At 44.5% G+C, this 18,413-nt stretch overlaps 1 protein-coding gene across 12 annotated transcripts in view; it reads left to right on the top strand.

Moving 5' to 3' along the window:
* Positions 1 to 18,413, top strand: part of ADD1 (adducin 1) — a 93,642-nt gene that overhangs the window by 26,823 nt on the left and 48,406 nt on the right. For all 12 annotated transcript variants that reach the window (XM_077300505.1, XM_077300504.1, XM_077300500.1 and 9 more), the window contains exons 3-6: positions 5 to 167; positions 9,200 to 9,351; positions 13,402 to 13,482; positions 17,384 to 17,533. In XM_077300505.1, the coding sequence (XP_077156620.1) occupies positions 5 to 167; positions 9,200 to 9,351; positions 13,402 to 13,482; positions 17,384 to 17,533 (546 nt within the window). The remainder of the gene's footprint in view (positions 1 to 4; positions 168 to 9,199; positions 9,352 to 13,401; positions 13,483 to 17,383; positions 17,534 to 18,413) is intronic.

Raw genomic sequence — 18,413 nt, 5'->3', positions numbered from 1 at the left:
TTAGGCCTTTTGTGAAGAATTGGAATCCATGATCCAGGAGCAGTTCAAGAAAGGAAAGAACCCAACGGGATTGCTGGCATTGCAACAGATTGCAGACTTCATGACGACAAATGTGCCAAATGTCTATCCAGCAGCACCACAAGGGGGAATGGCGGCCTTAAATATGAGTGAGTTGCAGTTCCTCCTTAGGGAATGGGGTGGGACAGCTGGCACAACCAAAGAGGGCTTTTCCCCATAATTCAACAAATGGGTTAAGCAGCAAGGGAAACTACAATTGTGGCAAGAAACCTATCAAAACTTGTTTTAACTATGACATTTCCTAAATTATTATATGGAATAATGACATTAATTTAACCAGATTGATGGTTTTGATGCATCTTATATTCCTCAGTTTTATCCATGAGGAATGTTGTTTCTGAAACTATTCTCTGTCAGACACAGCAAATCCCTGGGCTTTAGTTTCCGTGCCTGAGCTATGATTGCATTAATCTCCCAGGGGGAGGGGGGACTGAAAATGAGGACCAGTTCAACTGACAGATTCTTTTTCATATTAATGTGTACGGTTTTGTGAAAGTCTTGAGCAAGCATTGCTGATTCTCTGTCGTAAGCGGACAAATGACCTTTTCCCTGTGGTGGAGCAAGGTATCCAGGATGGGTTCTTCCTCCGACTTGCTCATGCTAATTAGAAAAGTCTTTAACAAAAATCACTGTTCTAGTTCTGGTACCTCCACAGTTAGGTTCCTCTCATCTTCAGCCTCTTAAACATCTTTTACCTATTTCCTCAGCTTAAAACAGTGTCCTCACTTTATATTGCCTTCATTGATTTTAAATCTGCATTCAAAAAAGGGGAAAACAGTGGTCATGGGTGACTTCAAGTAGAGAAGGGAAAGTAGAGACTTCAATCTCATCAATAGGGAAGAACTGGTACATGAGGTGGGAGTAGTGGGCACACTTGGTAGCAGTGACCATGTGCTTTTGGAATTTTCAATCGGGGGAAAGAGAAAACCTTTACGTAGTCGTACGTATAGACTGGACTTCAGGAAAGCTGATTTTCAAAGACTTAAAGGTATGTTGCGTAGAGTCCCATGATCAGAAGGACTATAAGAGATGGGAGTCCAAGAGGGCTGGGAGTTTCTTAAAAGTGAAATACTGAAGGCTCAATCACAAACAATTCCCTTGAGAAGAAGAGATGGAAGGAGCCTAAGGAAGCCAAGTTGGCTCCATAAGCAGTTGTCAAAAAATTTGAGAAATAAAAAAGTCATTTAGGAAATGGAAGGAAGGCCTTATTATCAAGGTTGAGTATAAACAAATAATCAAGAATTGTAGGGGGAGTGTTAGAAAAGCTAAAGCTCAATATGAGCTTAGGCTAGCAGGAAATGCTAAACATAACAAAAAAGGCTTCTTTAGTTATATTTCAAGCAAGAAAAAGAATAGGGAACACCATAGGACCACTGCGAGGACAAGAAAGTGAAATTATAACAGATGATGAAGGGAGGGCTGAACTGCTTAACTCCTATTTCTCCTTGGTCTTCTCCTGTAAGGGAAATAGTGATCAATGTGGCAAAAACGTAACACAACACGGGGGACGGGAATGGTGGCCTAGGATCACTGATTGAGCAGTCCAAAAAACACCTAGTTTTTAAAAATGAAATAAAGTCTTTATTAAATTGCATCTTGTTTTCATCTGCCCATTTTTCCATTGTGTTCAAATCTTGTTGAACTCTGTCTCTATCTTCCGGAGTATTTGCCAGTCCTCCCAATTTGGTGTCATCTGCAAACTTGATGAGTAGTCCCACCACCCCCTCATCTAGATCATTAATAAGTATGTTAAAAAGTACCGGGCCAAGCACCGAGCCCTGAGGTACCCTGCTACTCACCTCTCAGTCTAATGAAACACCATTGACAACAACTCTTTGAGTGCGGTTCTCTAACCAATTCTCTATCCACTTAACTATCTGAAAATCCAGATTGCAGTCCTTCAACTTATCCATCAGAACATCATGGGGAACCTTGTCAAAAGCTTTACTAAAATCCAAGTAAATGACATCAACCGAATTTCCACGATCCAGCAAACCTGTTACTTGGTCAAAAAAGGTTACTTGGTCTGTTTTTCCCCACAGATCAAAGGGTTTAGGCACATCTAGAGATGGCAGTAGCCAAGAGATAGTGTCTGGGTGGCAGGTTGACATGGACAGAGAGGTTGTAGAGAGGCATTTAGCTGCACTGGATGAGTTCAAATCCCGTGGGGCGGATGAAATGCACCCGAGAGTGCTCAAAGAACTTTCCGGAGAACTTGCAGAACCCTTGTCCATCATCTATGGGACCACTTTAAAGACTGGAGATGTCCCGGAGGACTGGAAGAGAGCAAACGTTATTCCAATCTTCAAAAAAGGGAGGAAGGATGACCCGGGAAACTATAAACCAGAGAGTCTGACCTGTGTTGTGGGGAAGATAATGGAACAGATATTAAAGGGAGCGATCTACAAACATCTGGAGGACAATTTGGTGATCCAAGGAAGTCAGCATGGATTTGTCTCGAACAGGTCCTGCCAGACCAACCTGGTTTCCTTTTTTGACCAAGTAACAGGTTTGCTGGATCGTGGAAATTCGGTTGATGTCGTTTACTTGGATTTTAGTAAAGCTTTTCATAATGTTCCCCATGATGTTGTGATGGATAAATTGAAGGACTGCAATCTGGATATTCAGATAGTTAAGTGGATAGGGAATGGGTTAGAGCAGGGATCCTTAACCTGTGGTCCTCCAGATATCCGTGGACTACAAATCCCATGAGTTGAAGGACTGCAATCTGGATTTTCAGATAGTTAAGTGGATAGGGAATTGGTTAGAGAACCGCACTGAAAGAGTTGTTGTCAATGATGTTTCATCAGACTGCAGAGAGGTGAGTAGCAGGGTATCTCAGGGCTCGGTGCTCGGCCCAGTACTTTTTAACATATTTATTTATTTATTTATTTTATTATTTATTATTATATAACAGAAAAGTAAAGAGAAAAAAGCGACCAGCTGATATGGTTTGCCATCCTCATTTAACATACATATTCAGTTCCCATCACATATTAATCCTAACCTAGAAGTTTTTACCATTTTTCTTAGCAAAATGATTGTTAATACATATGAGAGTATGATCTGTTATAAGAATATATTCTATTATTATCTTAAGTGATATAAGGTCAGTCCCCTTCATAAATTGGCCCTGACCTAAGAGTTACTGCTGCTGTCTTGTTAATACCTATGAAGTATAGTTTGTCATCCGCTTTTAGCATACATATTGGCATACATATTCAGTTCCCATCACATATTGATCCTGATCTAGAAGTTATTATCATCTTTCTTAGCAGAGTAGTTGTTGATACATATGAGAGTATAATCTATTATAAGAATATATTCTATTATTGTCTTAGATGATATAAAGTCAGTTCCCTTCATATATTGGTCCTGTCCTAAAAGTTACTGCTGCTGTCTTTCCCACAGGAAACCAGGAGAATACTCCACTGTTCAACACATCCTTCAGGTGGTCGCAGAAAATGAAATTGTGTTTTTTTCCATAGTAGAGTATTTCTGATTGTCCTTCTGTCAGGGGCAAAGAAGTCTCTTACTTCATTCTTGCTTGCAGTCGCCTTTAAGTAGGCTCTGTATACTTTATCAATCTGGATCTCTTCCTCTGGTCGCACAGAGATATCTCCTGATAGCTTCCTGCGTGCTGTCGCCTTTGAATAGACTCTTTTTATTTTGCTGATCCAAATCACTTCCTGCTCTGAATAGACTTCCAGGTTTTCGGTGCTTTCCTTCCTTAAATCTGTTTTCCCAAGTTCTTCCAAGGTGCTTTGGATTTTTACGTCCCTAGCTCTCTCCCCCTCCTGTTGATTAACTTCCAAACATTGAATTCTCGTTTGAAGTATTGTTAGCTGAGCTGTGTCCTCATCAGCTGCTCTCTCCAGACCGTCGGCTCCATCCAAAAGCTCCCCCTTAGTCCCTCGGATTTCCTTTTCCACCTTATTGACTGCTTTCAGTATCTTTGAGTTCCCTTCGCATAACAAATGGAAAAGCTGTGCCTTAGTTAATTTTTCCATAGTTCTAGGCAGTCACAAACTATGAACAGAAAGTCTTGTGAGGTCTCGCGGGAGCACGAGCGATCCCAAATTATCAGTTTGTAGATCTCCGTATCAAGTCAGCTTCCCCCACTGAACTCTCTCCAACAAAACTTTAAAGTCTCTCTTTTCTTGAGCTCTCTCTTTGTTTGGTTAGTGGGTATAATTAGCTGGGAGCCTCTCACTCGACGAAAGAAGGAATTCACTTGTAGATTGGTTGAGGAGGGGGGGGGAAGAGCTTGTGGGGAAAGAAAAGGAAAAGCCAGAAAATTTTCAATCCTTACTGTTGTAAACTTCGGCTCCTGTCAGTCTGGTAAAAGATGATCTGGGAAGAATGTAGGGTCAGCTGGTCGTTTCAGGCTTAGAAAGTTATTTACGACAAGGGCGCCATCATGACTTTAAGCACATGCCGCGGTTGATCCGGAGAGCTCAGTCTCTCCCTCCCTCTCCACGGATCTGTAGGACCCTCAGGATGCCGTTCCCGGTTCCTGGGGCGACCGGCGAGCAGATTTGCGTATCTGCTCAGATCTGCCAGGTGCGGTTGCTCCTGACCCTCAGCATGGCTTAAGAGCCGGACAGAAGCCCAGATGTTACGGCGCCATCTTCAGTCGAATCTCTTTTTAACATATTTATTAATGATCTAGATGAGGGGGTGGAGGGACTACTCATCAAGTTTGCAGATGACACCAAATTGGGAGCACTGGGAAATACTCCGGAAGATAGAGACAGAGTTCAACGAGATCTGAACACAATGGAAAAACGGGTAAATGAGAACAAGATGCAATTTATAAAAGATATAAGTGTAAAGTTCTGCATCTGGGTCAGAAAAATGAATAACATGCCTACTGGATGGGGGATACGCTTCTAGGTAACACAGTGTGTGAACAAGACCTTGGGGTACTTGTGGATTGTAAACTTAACATGAGCAGGTAGTGTGATGCAGGGGTAAAAAAGGCAAATGCCATTTTGGGCTGTATCAACAGGGGCATCACATCAAAATCACAAGATGTCATAGTCCCATTGTATATACGGCACTGATCAGACCACACCTGGACTACTGTGTGCAGTTCTGGAGGCCTCACTTCAAGGACGTAGATAAAATTGAAAGGGTTTAGAGGCGAGCGACTAGGATGATCTGGGGCCAAGGGACCAAGCCCTATGAAGATAGGTTGAGGGACTTGAGAATGTTCAGCCTGGAGAAAAGGAGGTTGAGAGGGGACATGATAGCCCTCTTTAAGTATTTGAAAGGTTGTCATTTGAATAAGGGCAGGATGCTGTTCCCATTGGCTGCAGAGGAAAGGACGTGCAGTAATGGGTTTAAACTACAATAATATGGGCTAGATATCAGGAAAACAATTTCCTCAGTCAAAGTAGTTCAGCAGTGGAATAGGCTGCCTAAGTTGGTGGTGAGCTCCCCTTCACTGGCAGTCTTCAAGCAAAGATTGGATACATACGTTTCTTGGATGCTTTAGGATGCTTTGGGCTGATTCTGCGTCTCTATGTGGAGACCCACAAGGAGCAGTCCTCTCTCCTATCCTATTTAATATCTTCATGTGCCCTCTTGCTCAGCTGGTGCGCAGGTTTGCCCTGGGTTGCCACCAATATGTAGATGACACCCAGCTCTTTCTCCTGATGGATTACTGCCTTGACTCCCCCCCAGAATCTTTAGTCAGATGCCTGTAAGCAATGACAAAATGGATTAAGCTGAGTCCTCTGAAGCTCAATCCTGCAAAGACGGAGGTCTTATGGTTGGGTTGGAAGGGAGCATGGGAGGAAGCACGCCTGCCCACCCCAGACGGTGTGCAGCTCCTAGCGACTCACTCCGCCAGGAACCTGGGCGTGATCCTGGATGCTTCCCTTACAATGGAAGCCCAGCTCACAAAGGTAGCATGGCTGGCATTTTGCCACCTCTGCCAAGCCAAACTACTAGCGCCCTACCTGGAACCAGAGCACCTAGCCACAGTGATCCATGTGATGGTCACCTCTAGACCGGTCTTCTGCAACTCGATCTACACAGGCCTACCCTTATCCTTGATTCAGAAACTAAAACTGGTGCAGACGCCGCAGCCAGGATTCTCACTATGACATCATGGAGATCTCATATCCAGCCAGTACTCCACGAACTCGGCTGGCTCCCAGTTCAATTCCGGATTAAATTTACAGTTTTGTTAATCACCTTTAAGGCTGTACGCAGTCTGGGCCCAGTGTATCTGAGAGACCGCCTCCCTACCTATACCCCCAGAAGAGCTCTGTGCTCCACCACTTCCAACTGCCTACGGATCCCTGGCCCTAAAGAGGCACGTTGGACCTTAATAAGGGCCAGGGCCTTTTCTGTCCTGGCCCCACCTGGTGGAATGAGCTCCCCGAAGAGATCAGGGCCCAGCTGGATCTTCCACAATTCCGCAGGGCCTGCAAAAAGGAGCTCTTCCACAAGGCATTTGGTGGGGCCAACTGAGCAATAACACCTACAGATTCCCTCCCCCAGACTGAGAGATCGAACCTGCTGAGAGAGTGTCAAAGTTATTATTGAAGTGCTGTTCTAGTTGTTCTAGTTGGTGTGTTGTTGTTATTGTTATATTGTTATATTGATTTTGATAGCCTTAGAATCATAGATTCATAGAGTTGGAAGGGGCCATACAGGCCATCTAGTCCAACCCCCTGCTCAATGCAGGATCAGCCCAAAGCATCCTAAAGCATCCAAGAAATGTGTGTATCCAACCTTTGCTTGAAGACTGCCAGTGAGGGGGAGCTCACCACCTCCTTAGGCAGCCTATTCCACTGCTGAACTACTCTGACTGTGAAAATTTTTTTCCTGATATCTAGCCTATATCGTTGTACTTGTAGCTTAAACCCATTACTGGGTGTCCTCTCCTCTGCAGCCAACAGAAACAGCATCCTGCCCTCCTCCAAGTGACAACCTTTCAAATACTTAAAGACGGCTATCATGTCCCCTCTCAACCTCCTTTTCTCCAGGCTGAACATTCCCAAGTCCCTCAACCTATCTTCATAGGGCTTGGTCCCTTGGCTTGCCACCAATATACCCTGACTCCCCCCCAGAATCTTTAGTGCCCTGACTCCCCCCCAGAATCTTTAGTCAGATGCCTGGAAGCAATGACAAAATGGATTAAGCAGAGTCGTCTGAAGCTCGACCCTGCAAAGACGGAGGTGTTCTATGTAAATGTTCCAAAATGTTTTATGTAAACCGCCCAGAGCCGTAGGGAAGGGCAGTATAAAAATCTAAATAAAATAAAAGAACATGGACCAACAGATAGATGGAAAATCATTTATTATTGAAAACCAAGAAAACTTGAACATTACAACATACTGGAAAAACTTTTCCCCCATGAATTCATTATTTATTTATTTATTTATTTATTAGATTTATATACTGCCCTCCCCGAAGGCTCAGGGCGGTTTACATTAAACTAATCAACAATACGTGAAACTGTCTTCATTAAAAAACATACAGTAATTAATAACATTAATGAAAGCACACAAAAAGGAACGAATTACATGATTCCTTTTTCTTTCCCTTGATGAAGGTTGAACATTTTAGCAATTAAGGAGATCACACGTGACAAAAAGGGCATTTCATCAGTTTAATTACCAGAGCCCCTCATAAACTCTCCAATATGGCCCCCATTGAGAATGGCTGATCCAGATGATATTTTCAAGTCTGATTTGTTGACAACTGAACAGAATAATACCGTATTTGCCGGCGTATAAGACGACTGGGCGTATAAGATGACCCCCCAACATTTCCACTAAAAATATAGAGTTTGTTAGATTACATTACAGTACTATGGGCCACTATGGCAGCTATGTCTATCCCAACTGAAGTGCACCCGGCGTATAGGATGACCCCCCCCCCCCTTGGAGGCATGTTTTTCAGCGGGGAAAAGTAGTCTTATACGCCAGCAAATACTGTAAATATAGAAGTATTTCACTGGAGTTGCACAGTCTAGTTGTCCAATTATTACACAAAATACAGCGGGCACTAGCGGAGTGGGTGGGTGGATGGATGGGCAGAAGAAAGGAAGGAAGGAAGGAAGGAAGGAAGGAAGGAAGGAAGGAAGGAAGGAAGGAAGGAAGGAAGGAAGGAGGTGAATGCTGGGAGGAAGGCAGGCAGGTAGGTGACATGTAAGGGGATGGGGCAAGGGGGGAAGAGCCCATTGGGGAAGGGGCAAGTAGCGATGGGTGGGTAAGAGTGGGGGGTTGAGAAGGTTGGGTGGCTGGGTGGTAAAGCAGCGGTGGTGGTGTTTGGGAATGGGGGGGCTTGGGAAATCGTGCAGGGGAACAGGAAAGCGGCGGCGGTGGTGATTGGGGATGGGGGGCTTGGGAGATTGTGCGGGGGAACAGGAAAGCGGTGGCAGTGATTGGGGATGGGCGGCTTGGGAGATTGCGCAGGGGAAGGAGAAGGCGGCGGTGGTGTTTGGGGCTGGGGAGCTGGGGAGATCGTGCAGGGGAGGGGGGAAGCGTCGGCGGTGATGTTTGGTGAGGGGGGGCTTGGGAGATGCAGGGAGGGAAAAGGAAGTTGGGGGGGTGGAGGCGAAGATTCCAGTGGGCGGGCCGCGCCCCACCCCAACCTGTCCTTCGTGGGCCGCATGGCAGGGTAGATCGGTGGGCCACCTACCTGCCTTGTTGGCGTCCAGCCGCAAAATGGCGGCTGTCAGCCAAAGACAGGCCAGCCTGGGGGGTGGGTGGGTGGGGAGGCAGGCTGACAAACGGAGGGCACAATCGGCTTGCGCTTTGCCCTCCACTAGTCAGTCCAGGGGCAAGAGGCCAATTGCTGGCCCTCCCCTTCCCGGATCGAGCCCTCCCCCACAGCCCTTAGCATTTTATTTATACCACTAGTGTAAAGACTAGTTAAAAAAGAGGTAGCTCATCACATAACCAGTTTCATAGGGTCTTAATCATGAATACCAGAAACCATCTTTACAGGAATCTTGGCATTTGCATTTGACATGGGAAACTTCCCTGCTTTTGGGTATTCAGATGTTATACTGTGACTCCTGTCAGGTTGGGGAGGCCTTGATTACTGTTTTGGACATTAAATGACAATGCTAGACATATTCTCTCTCCCCCTCCCCCAGGTCTTGGCATGGTGACACCAGTGAATGATCTCCGGGGGTCTGATTCTATTGCCTATGAGAAGGGAGAGAAATTACTGCGATGTAAGCTAGCAGCTTTCTACCGACTAGCTGACCTGTTTGGATGGTCACAGCTTATTTACAATCACATAACAGTGAGTACAAAGTCTTCAGATCTATAGTTCTCTTTTTTTAAATTCTTTATTTACAGATAGTTTAGTTGAGAGGAATCCAGTCTCAGAAATAGTCCCATCTGATCCCTCCTGACCCTAATATGAAAGAATACTTAGCATTTAGGTTTACTTAGAGGGAAAACAAGAAATAGGCCTTTTTTGTGTATTTCATGCATATTTTGTCTATGTTATTCTCTCGGCTGTCTGGAGAGGTGAAGGAGCATTTCCTTGCAAGCCCTTTGAGAGAATTCGATTTCTAAATAAGCAAACTCATGGAAATAAAGTTTCTTTATTTAAAAAAAATGAAAGCATCTACTTGAAAGCAAACAATATAGGGGTTTATGCCTCTCCCTTGGGAACTCCTCAAACCAGGCACAGTTCAAAGAAGTAAAAATATAGAGATAATCATTTGGCCTGGGAAGGTCTGGGAATTATAGGATATTAAAATAAGGGAAGGGATAGAATGTGAATGGAGGGTGAGAAGGCATAAAACAGTGGCTGGAAATCGACCTTGAGGTTTCAAACCAAAGTGTCTGTGTTACCTCAGGGCAAATAGGCCAGGCCAAATCAACGCACTAATAAGTATCAAAATAAAACAGAATAAAATCATGGCAGAAATACCTGGGGATCCTGACATTCTGCCCTCCAGGGGCTTCCCTAAAACTACCCCCCCCCCCGGTGGCAGAGGGGCCAGTTTGTGGAACTCGTGCACCAGTGTAAGAGCCAACACATGCTTGGCTTCTACCCATTTATTGGCCCCCATGGGGAATTCTTTCCAATCAACCAAATACTGAAGTTTTCCCCAGTGTAGCCTAGAGTCCAGAATGTGATGTACTTCATAATGGGTATTCTCATCCGCGAACACTAGGATAGGGTCCGCAGGAGCAGGGTGTCATTGGTCTGGAGGTGGGGCACGTATTTAAAAGGGTGCCATATGACGGATGGAGCAGAATTGTTCTCTCTTGCCCCAGAGGGACAGACCAAAACGAATGGGATGAAATTAATTCAAAAGAAATTCCATCTAAACATCCGGAAGAAGTTCCAGACAGTTAGAGCGGTTTCTCAGTGGAACAGGCTTCCTTCGGAGGTAGTGGTTTCTCCATCTTTGGAAATTTTTAAACATAGGCTAGATAGCCATCTGACGGAGAGGTTGATTCTGTGAAGGCAAAGTTATGGCAGATTACAGTAGATGAGCAATTGGGATGTGAGTGTCCTGCATAGTGCAAGGGGTTGGATTAGATAACCCATGAGGTTCCTTCCAACTCTTTTATTCTATGATTCTATGCTCTACTTGCTGTTATTAGACTTGATAATTTGTGATGTGGTTGGTTTGCTTCAGTTCCTGTACTAATATCTGGAGAATGTGACTGTCTTCTAGTCTAGAGCAGTGGTCCCCAACCCCCGGTCCGGAGACCAGTCCTGATCCGTGGATCATTCGGTACCAGGCCGCAGCTCCTCTTCATCCTCCTCCCCGGCTGCTGCCTCGGGGGCTGCCCTGGCACGCTGCCGCCGGCTCACTTTTGGTGCTCTCCAGCAGCTGGCATGGCTGGCGCTCCCCCTCGGCGTAGTACTGCGCAGCTGCTGCTGGCAGTGTCTCCCAGCGGGCGGCGGGAATTCAGGGGCGCCGGTGGGAAAGCTAGCGGAGCAGGGGCTCAGGCGGTGGCAGGGACGTCCCTCAGCAAAAGACTCCCCCCCCCCCCCACTGGGCCTCAGTAAAATTGTCAAGCGTTGACAAAATGTAATAAAAAGGTGATAAAAAGGTTGGGGACCACTGGTCTAGAGTGCAAAAAAATGAGATGGCATTCTTGCTATCTCACTTTGACTACTAGCCAATAAGCCATGACTCTGAAAAGCCTTTGCAGTTCAGTGAAAGAAAATTTTGAAAAAGTTTGGTTTCTTAAATTAAGAAAAATCTACACCATTGTAGGTAATGATTTATTCTTTTTCTTAGTGCAGTAGACCATCTGGGTTTTAGTATCTTTTAAAAATGTAACTGCAGCACTTTGATTGGATTTCTTTGGTACAGTAGATCTTAAAGTAGTGAGAACAGATTGTTAGCTGAGAACCTGTGCCAGCTTCTTGTACTGTGACTAATTTATTGGCAACCACAATAGTAATGCTTGAGGGTATGAACTTTACAGTGAGCTTTCAAATGTCAAGGGATCATTAAGCTCAGCTATAGTGAAAAAATGAAGTAGTCTTTATTAAGAACAAAGCTCAACTGTGAAGAAGCTTCTAGACTCAGCTGCTCTAGTTGCAACTCACTATCAATATGTTGTTTTTCTGAACTAACAAGATATTTGAGAATTAAATAAGAGTCTATACAGTACAGAGCAGCAAGTTCAGGTTTACTACTGAATGGCAGCAGCTCCCAGCAGAGTTTTTTTTTAATAATTTCAAATTTTATTTATAATCCATTACAAGAAAAATACATTTAGCCATCTCCAAAATTACATGTTAATAGATTATATTACATTTACAAATAATAACTTCCAACTACATCTGTTAAAGAATATACGGAAAAAACCCATTAATTCTCCTGTACAAAATTTCAATCCATTCTCATTTCCCCTTATAAATTATAAATCATAACCAATAGTCATAAATCCACAACTATACTTTTTTCTAATATACTCTATCCATAAGTTCCATTTTGTCTTCGTCCGCTATTAGTTTATTTTCAACATATGTTGTCAATTTTGCCATCTGAGCGATTTCCAATGTTTTCAACTGCCAATCAAATATGGTGGGCGTCTCTTTTAACTTCCATTTTTTTGCCCAGACTATCCTTGCCGCCGTTGTCAAATATCTAAATAACTCTCCATATTTTTTATCTTTTTCATTTACCAGAAAACCTAAAAGATAAGCTTCAGGATTTAGAGCTATGGAGTCCTTAAAGATTTTTGAGATTTCTTTATGGATATCCTGCCAAAAGTGTCTTGCTCTTTTGCATGCCCACCACATATGGAGCATTGACCCTCTCACTTCCCCACATTTCCAACATTTGTCCGATAGGCTTTTATTCATTTTTGATAATTTGTGCGGAGTCATGTACCAACAGTAATGCATTTTACAATACTTTTCCTTAATATAATAACTGTTCGTAAATTTCAGATCTTTACTCCATATTTTTTGCCAGGTTTCGAATGGAATGTTATGATCAAGATTCCTTGCCCAAACAATCATAAAATCTTTGACCACCTCATCTTCCGTGTACAGTAATAAACATAATTCATACATCTTCTTGATTAAATGATTATCATCTTTACATAAATATAACTCTAATTTTGATTTTTGTACTTCAAATTCCCATAGCTTCCTATCCCTTTCATATCTGTCCTTAATCTGTCTATATAGCCACCAGTCTACATATTTATATTCTTGCGCTAATTTCTCGTGAGATTTAATTCTCAACTGCATTATTCCTTCTTGAGTAAAAGTCTCAATTATATCCTTATAATTTAACCATTTAGTTTCTGATGTTGCTTGCCCTCTGAACAGAGCTTCCTGTCTTTAATTATGTGCTTCTCAACATCTTCTAGGACAGCTGTCCCCAACCCCCGGTCCTGGGACCGGTCCGTGGATCAGTCGGTACCGGGCCACAGGCTCCTCCTCATCCTCCCCCCGGCTGCTGCCTCAGGGGCTGCCCTGCCACTCTACTGTCGGCTCACCTTTGGTGCTCTCCAGTGGCCGCCATGGCTGGGGCTCCCCCTCAGCGTGGCACTGCGCAGCTGCTGCTGGCAGTGCCCCCCAGCAGGTGGCGAGAAGTCAGGGGCTCCGGCGGGAAAGCAAGTGGAGGAGGGGCTCAGGCGGCGACATCCCTCAGCAAAAGACTGCCACCACCACCCCCCCCCCCCCCGGCCTCAGTAAAATTGTCAAGCATTGACCAGTCCCCGGTGATAAAAAGATTGGGAACTACTGTTCTAGAAGTCAAGCAGAGATTATTATTGTTTTCCTTTGTATAGTGGGGTAACAAGATTGTTTTCAAAGTTGTATTTATACACAATCAGTTTTCATTCCTTGTATTTATAGGTAAGAGTAAATTCGGAGCAGGAGCACTTTCTCATTGTGCCTTTCGGGCTTCTGTACAGTGAGGTTACCGCATCTAGCCTGGTAAGTAAAAAGTCCTTCAGGCGAACCACAATTATTGGATATCTGAATCACAGTCTATGCATGATAAGATCCTGCTGAAGCTGGCAGAACAATTTAGCCATCTGACGGAAAGGCTGATTCTATGAAGGTTCAAGGTAGTGGCAGGTGACAGTGGATGAGCAATATGATTGTGAGTGTCCTGCATAGTGCAGGGACTAGATGACCCAGGAGGTCCCTTCCAACTCTGTGATTCTATGATTCTAGGTTCTTTCAGTGGAAATTAGTCACCACTAAATTTTACCAGGGTTGAGGCTCTGGCATTTATATCCCCCCCCCCCCACGTGTTAAGAACAAGGCCATAAACTTTCCCTTAGTCAGCCTTTCTCAACCTTTCTATCTTTAGAAACCCGTGAAACATTCTTCAGCCTCCAAGAAACCCAAAAAATGATGCTAGCAAGCTACACCTTCCTGTCATGCCCCGGAAGTCACATGTCACCAGAAGTGACATTGTCCAGGCACTCCCACCAGATGTGGCATCACCAGACCACTCCCACAATACAGGATATGACAGCACAGAAATATTTTCAGATGATTTGTGAACAGAACCAGACTGCACTCTGAGATGGCTATCTCTTTGCTCTTCTTTACAAAAGGGAGCCTGCAGAAACAGGGCCACCCCCTCCAGGCCCACCATTGGCCATTGGGGGGAGGGGTCAGCATGACTATATATGGTCATATGCCTGATATCTTTTTTTTAATTTAAAAATATATGAAAAATAAATTAAGGCCCATCCAATCAGCAAAACCCTTCCATGGCTATCATGAATCCCCAGGGTTTTAGAAACCCTTGGTTAAGAAAGCCTGTCCTAAGCCATGAGCATGTCTTTGCTCTTCTCTTGATGTTCAGTGTTCCTCAGTCTGTAGGCAGACCCAGTCAGGGCTCCTCAGAAACAGTGCCCTCTGGTCTGGGTAGTGAGACTTGAGAACATCAACAATCCGGATGTTCTCAAGGCTTACATCTGGTGGGCTGGTTGATCCAGCAAGGTAGCTCTCCCAAGCCTCAGCCTAAAAAGGCTGTGAAGTACTCTGGGTCAGTTGCCCTGCTGGTAGGTGTTGAGTTCCCGCAGCTGTGCTGTGCTTTGGCCAAGAATGATTGTTTGCACTGCTTGGTTCTGGGCTGGAGTTCCTGCCTTTGCCACTCTTACAGAGTGAGAACATCCCCAAGGGGGAGGGGGGCTAAAGGGCCTGGGTTCACATCCTACCTAGAAGGTTCCTGGTAGCTATTTCAGGAGCCTGTGGTGAGACCTTTCTTGCAGGCTCAGGCTAGGTGACTATGGTGTCAGAAGGTGCCTTGATGATGCTGGGCTCTCCCTTGTATCCCTTGTCTTCCTCAGCCACTGCCCTTGGCTGCTTGGGCTCCTCCTGTAAAGATGAGTCTGAGTCACTAGACTGGCCAGAGGAGATCATGACACTGAGGCATTGACAGATAAGCATATGTAGACAGTGCATTGAATGCCCACAAACCTCCTCACTGGCCTCAACTGTGTTGCAGTCTTTCACCATAATGGCGTGTTGATACGTGGAAGCCTCCAGAATAGCCAGAGCGCCTCTGAGTCTCAGCACTTCCAGTTTGTGCATGTGGAGCTCAGATTGCATCAAGAAAGCCCTTCTCCAGCTGACAATGAGAGGAGGAACATTCTGTAAAGGAAGATCCATTTTGATATGTTTGAACAGTATATTCTGTTGAAAGATCATAAAGTCATAAAATCATAGAAACATGGAGTTGGAAGGGACCTCCAGGGCCATCTAGTCCAAACCCCTGCACAATATACAATTACCTGTCTACCCACAGTGACACCAGTTTCATGCCCAAATTATCCCCCCCCACCACCAAAAATCTCCAGAATCCAGCCTAGACTGGAAAATTCAGCTACCATCCCACAGTAGCAATCAACAATTATCTGGTTATGCTAGGAAGGGCCACAAGAGACAAACCCTGGCACATCCTTGACCACTCAACGCCGGGGACCACTCAACGCCTTTTACTGAGGCCCGGGGGGGGGTAGTTTACTCTACTCTCAACCACTGCCCTAACACTCTCTGATCACTATGGTAATGTTTAAACATCCCTTCAAAATAAGATACAGACATGCCACAACAATGAACATAAGGAACATTTTATTTTCATGGAAATTTTAACTCATGACAATGACAAATCAATGGGAACCCTGAGCTTGTTTAGAGATAGTCCCATCTGGGAGTGATGGGAGACAATGACACCCGAAGTGCGTTGTAAAGGGCTGTGGGGGGATGAAGTAAAGGGCCGGGGGGGGGGGAGAGAAAGCATCCTTCGGGGCCCACCTCCAATTCGTCGAAGGACCACATGTGGTCCACGGCCCACAGGTTGGGGATCGCTATTCTATATGGAAGCCCTTCAGGTATTTGAAGATGGTTATCATATCATTTTGAGCACAATTCCCCTTGCCAAAGAAGACTGAGAAGAAGTAGGAATTGAGCAATTCAGTCCTGTCTTCATTACCTATTACAATGTCACTTTCTGGTCCCTGCAGTGGTCCTAACCACGTCCCTATTATTTTTCATACTATGAATATAACTTAAGAACCCTTTTTTTTGTTGTTTTTTTTCTTGCTGGCTTAAGCTCATACTGAGCTTTAGCTTTTCTAACACTTTCCCTATAAGAATTGGTTATTTGTTTATGTTCCTCCTTGGTTATAAGGTCCTCCTATTTCCCTCCTTCTTTATTTCTCTGTCCCTTTATAATAAATTGTACCCTTCAATCCTATTATTCCAGTTGTGAGAGTTATCCTACCTGTTTTCTGTAATGCCTATTAGATCATAGTCCCCTTCCTTTGTTAGGACTTGTAGTTCTTCCTGCTAGTTTTCCATACCTGGTCAAATAAGCTCCTGGAAGAGCTAAGGGCCTGACTGAACTATCAAGGTTCCGTAGGGCCTAGAAGACGGAGCTCTTCTGCCAGGCAGTTGTTTGAGGCCATGGGAGGGGTGCCCAGAGCTACGAACAGGGATCCCGCCCAATGGTGCGCTGCTATCTGGTGGGGAAGTTTGATGACTGAGTGTTTGAGTTAGTGGAGAAAACTGCCAACTAATGCAAATCAGCTGATGCAGTCCCCCACCACCCAGGCAAGAAACAGATAAAGAAACAACACTCAAACAGCCCCTACTCTCATGCAACCTATATACCCTCATACACTTTAAGAAAGAAAGCAGCTCCTTCTCCCTGCCCAACTGCTTGTGCTATTGCCTCTGGCGAGCAAGAGCCTTTTATAGCACAAAGGCCCACCCAGCAGATCTGTTTGACTGGGGGTATTAGAAAGCTTCAGTACCAATTTCATAGCTTCTTTCTAACACCCCCCCCCCCAAAAAAAAAAAAAGTCTGATCTGACTTCAAAGCCAGGCAAAATCAGGAAAACAAATGGAAATGAATGCTCTTATCATTCCTTTATATTTTAAGATGAATAACTTTGAAAAACTCTATTTGGATAAACACTCCTGTGCAAAACGCAAACTAGCCCAATACAAGTATTTCTGGAGGGGAAGCCCAGTGCCAGGAGCTGGTCTACCACTGAGGACGCTGTCAAGCTGTTCCCGGTGGTCTTTAGTTTAATCATCCACTTTAGTGCAGGATGGAGAGGTCGGTCCTTTCCCATGCACTTGGCTTTTGGAAGATTTGATGGTGTTTGTCTTGGGGAGGAGGGCTCGCGGTTGACCAATAGGTACATGTGATCCATATACATGATCAGTAAACAAATGCTTCAGTAAGCATTTTATGTCATTATTTCCTTGAGTAGCCTTCAGAATGATTGAATATGTTTGAGTCAAGATAAATAAATGTGGTTTAAAGATAAATATTACTTTGAGAACTAATACAGTTTTATGTTGTCAGGTTAAAATAAATATTCAAGGTGATGTAATTGACCGTGGGAGCACTAATTTGGGAGTGAATCAAGCTGGCTTCACTTTGCACTCTGCCATTTATGCTGCTCGACCTGACGTTAAGTGCGTTGTACATATTCACACACCGGCTGGGGCAGCGGTAAGAGCCTTTCTTACTCTAACCGTGAAGTGTTAGGCAATTTCGTGTAAAGTAGTACAGCTTCATATAGAGAAGAGAAGGCTGTACGTGCAAGGGTTTGTTTCAAAGGCTGGAAAGGAAGTGAGGAGTTGCCTTTTCCCCACTATAGCCAGTAGAAGTGATAAGGAAGCACATCTGGCCTCAACCACGGCCAGGGTTTTCTCTATCCTGGCCCCCACTTAGTGGCAGGAGCTCCCAGAGATCAGAACCTGCAAGAATTAGCACAGTTCCGCAGAGCCTGCAGAATTAAGCTTTTCCACCAAGGTTTTGGTAGAGACCATCTACTTGGGCCCCCAGAACCCTCCCCTACTGGATACACCCCTTGATAAAACACAAGGTGACCCCAAGTCTGGCCACTTCATCAAGGGACAGTTTGTAGCATTATGTTGTTAACTGTTGATTTTACAATGCTTACAAGTTTCAAGTTTTATGATTTACAAGTTAATGAATTGTTTGTTATGTATGTACTAAAAATTGGATGAAGGGATCAGGGCCCTGCCTGAAGTCCCACAATTCCACAGGACCTGCAAAAGGGAGCTCCTCCACCAGACATTTGCCTGAGACTGACCAAACTGAACAATATCCATAGATTCCTCCCCCTCCATGGCCTGAACCAGTCCGACCTCTCTGGGGGCCTCATCTAAGTTGCTGTTCTTGTTGCATTGTTGTTAATCAAGACCATCGAAACTGTTTTGGTTCAGAATCTCTGATGGATTATTGTTGATGTTACTTTTGACCATGTTATATGTTTAGGTCGTTCCATGTATCACCCCACGACGTTGCATGTAAACTGACGTGAGGTGTATGGGAGGGTGGTAAAAAAAAAAATCTAATTAAATAA

Source organism: Paroedura picta, chromosome 10 (assembly GCF_049243985.1).
Source record: "Paroedura picta isolate Pp20150507F chromosome 10, Ppicta_v3.0, whole genome shotgun sequence".
Classification (NCBI taxonomy): domain Eukaryota; kingdom Metazoa; phylum Chordata; class Lepidosauria; order Squamata; family Gekkonidae; genus Paroedura; species Paroedura picta.
The sequence above is the reverse complement of the archived record's forward strand: the minus strand, read 5'-3'. Positions and strand labels throughout refer to the sequence as shown.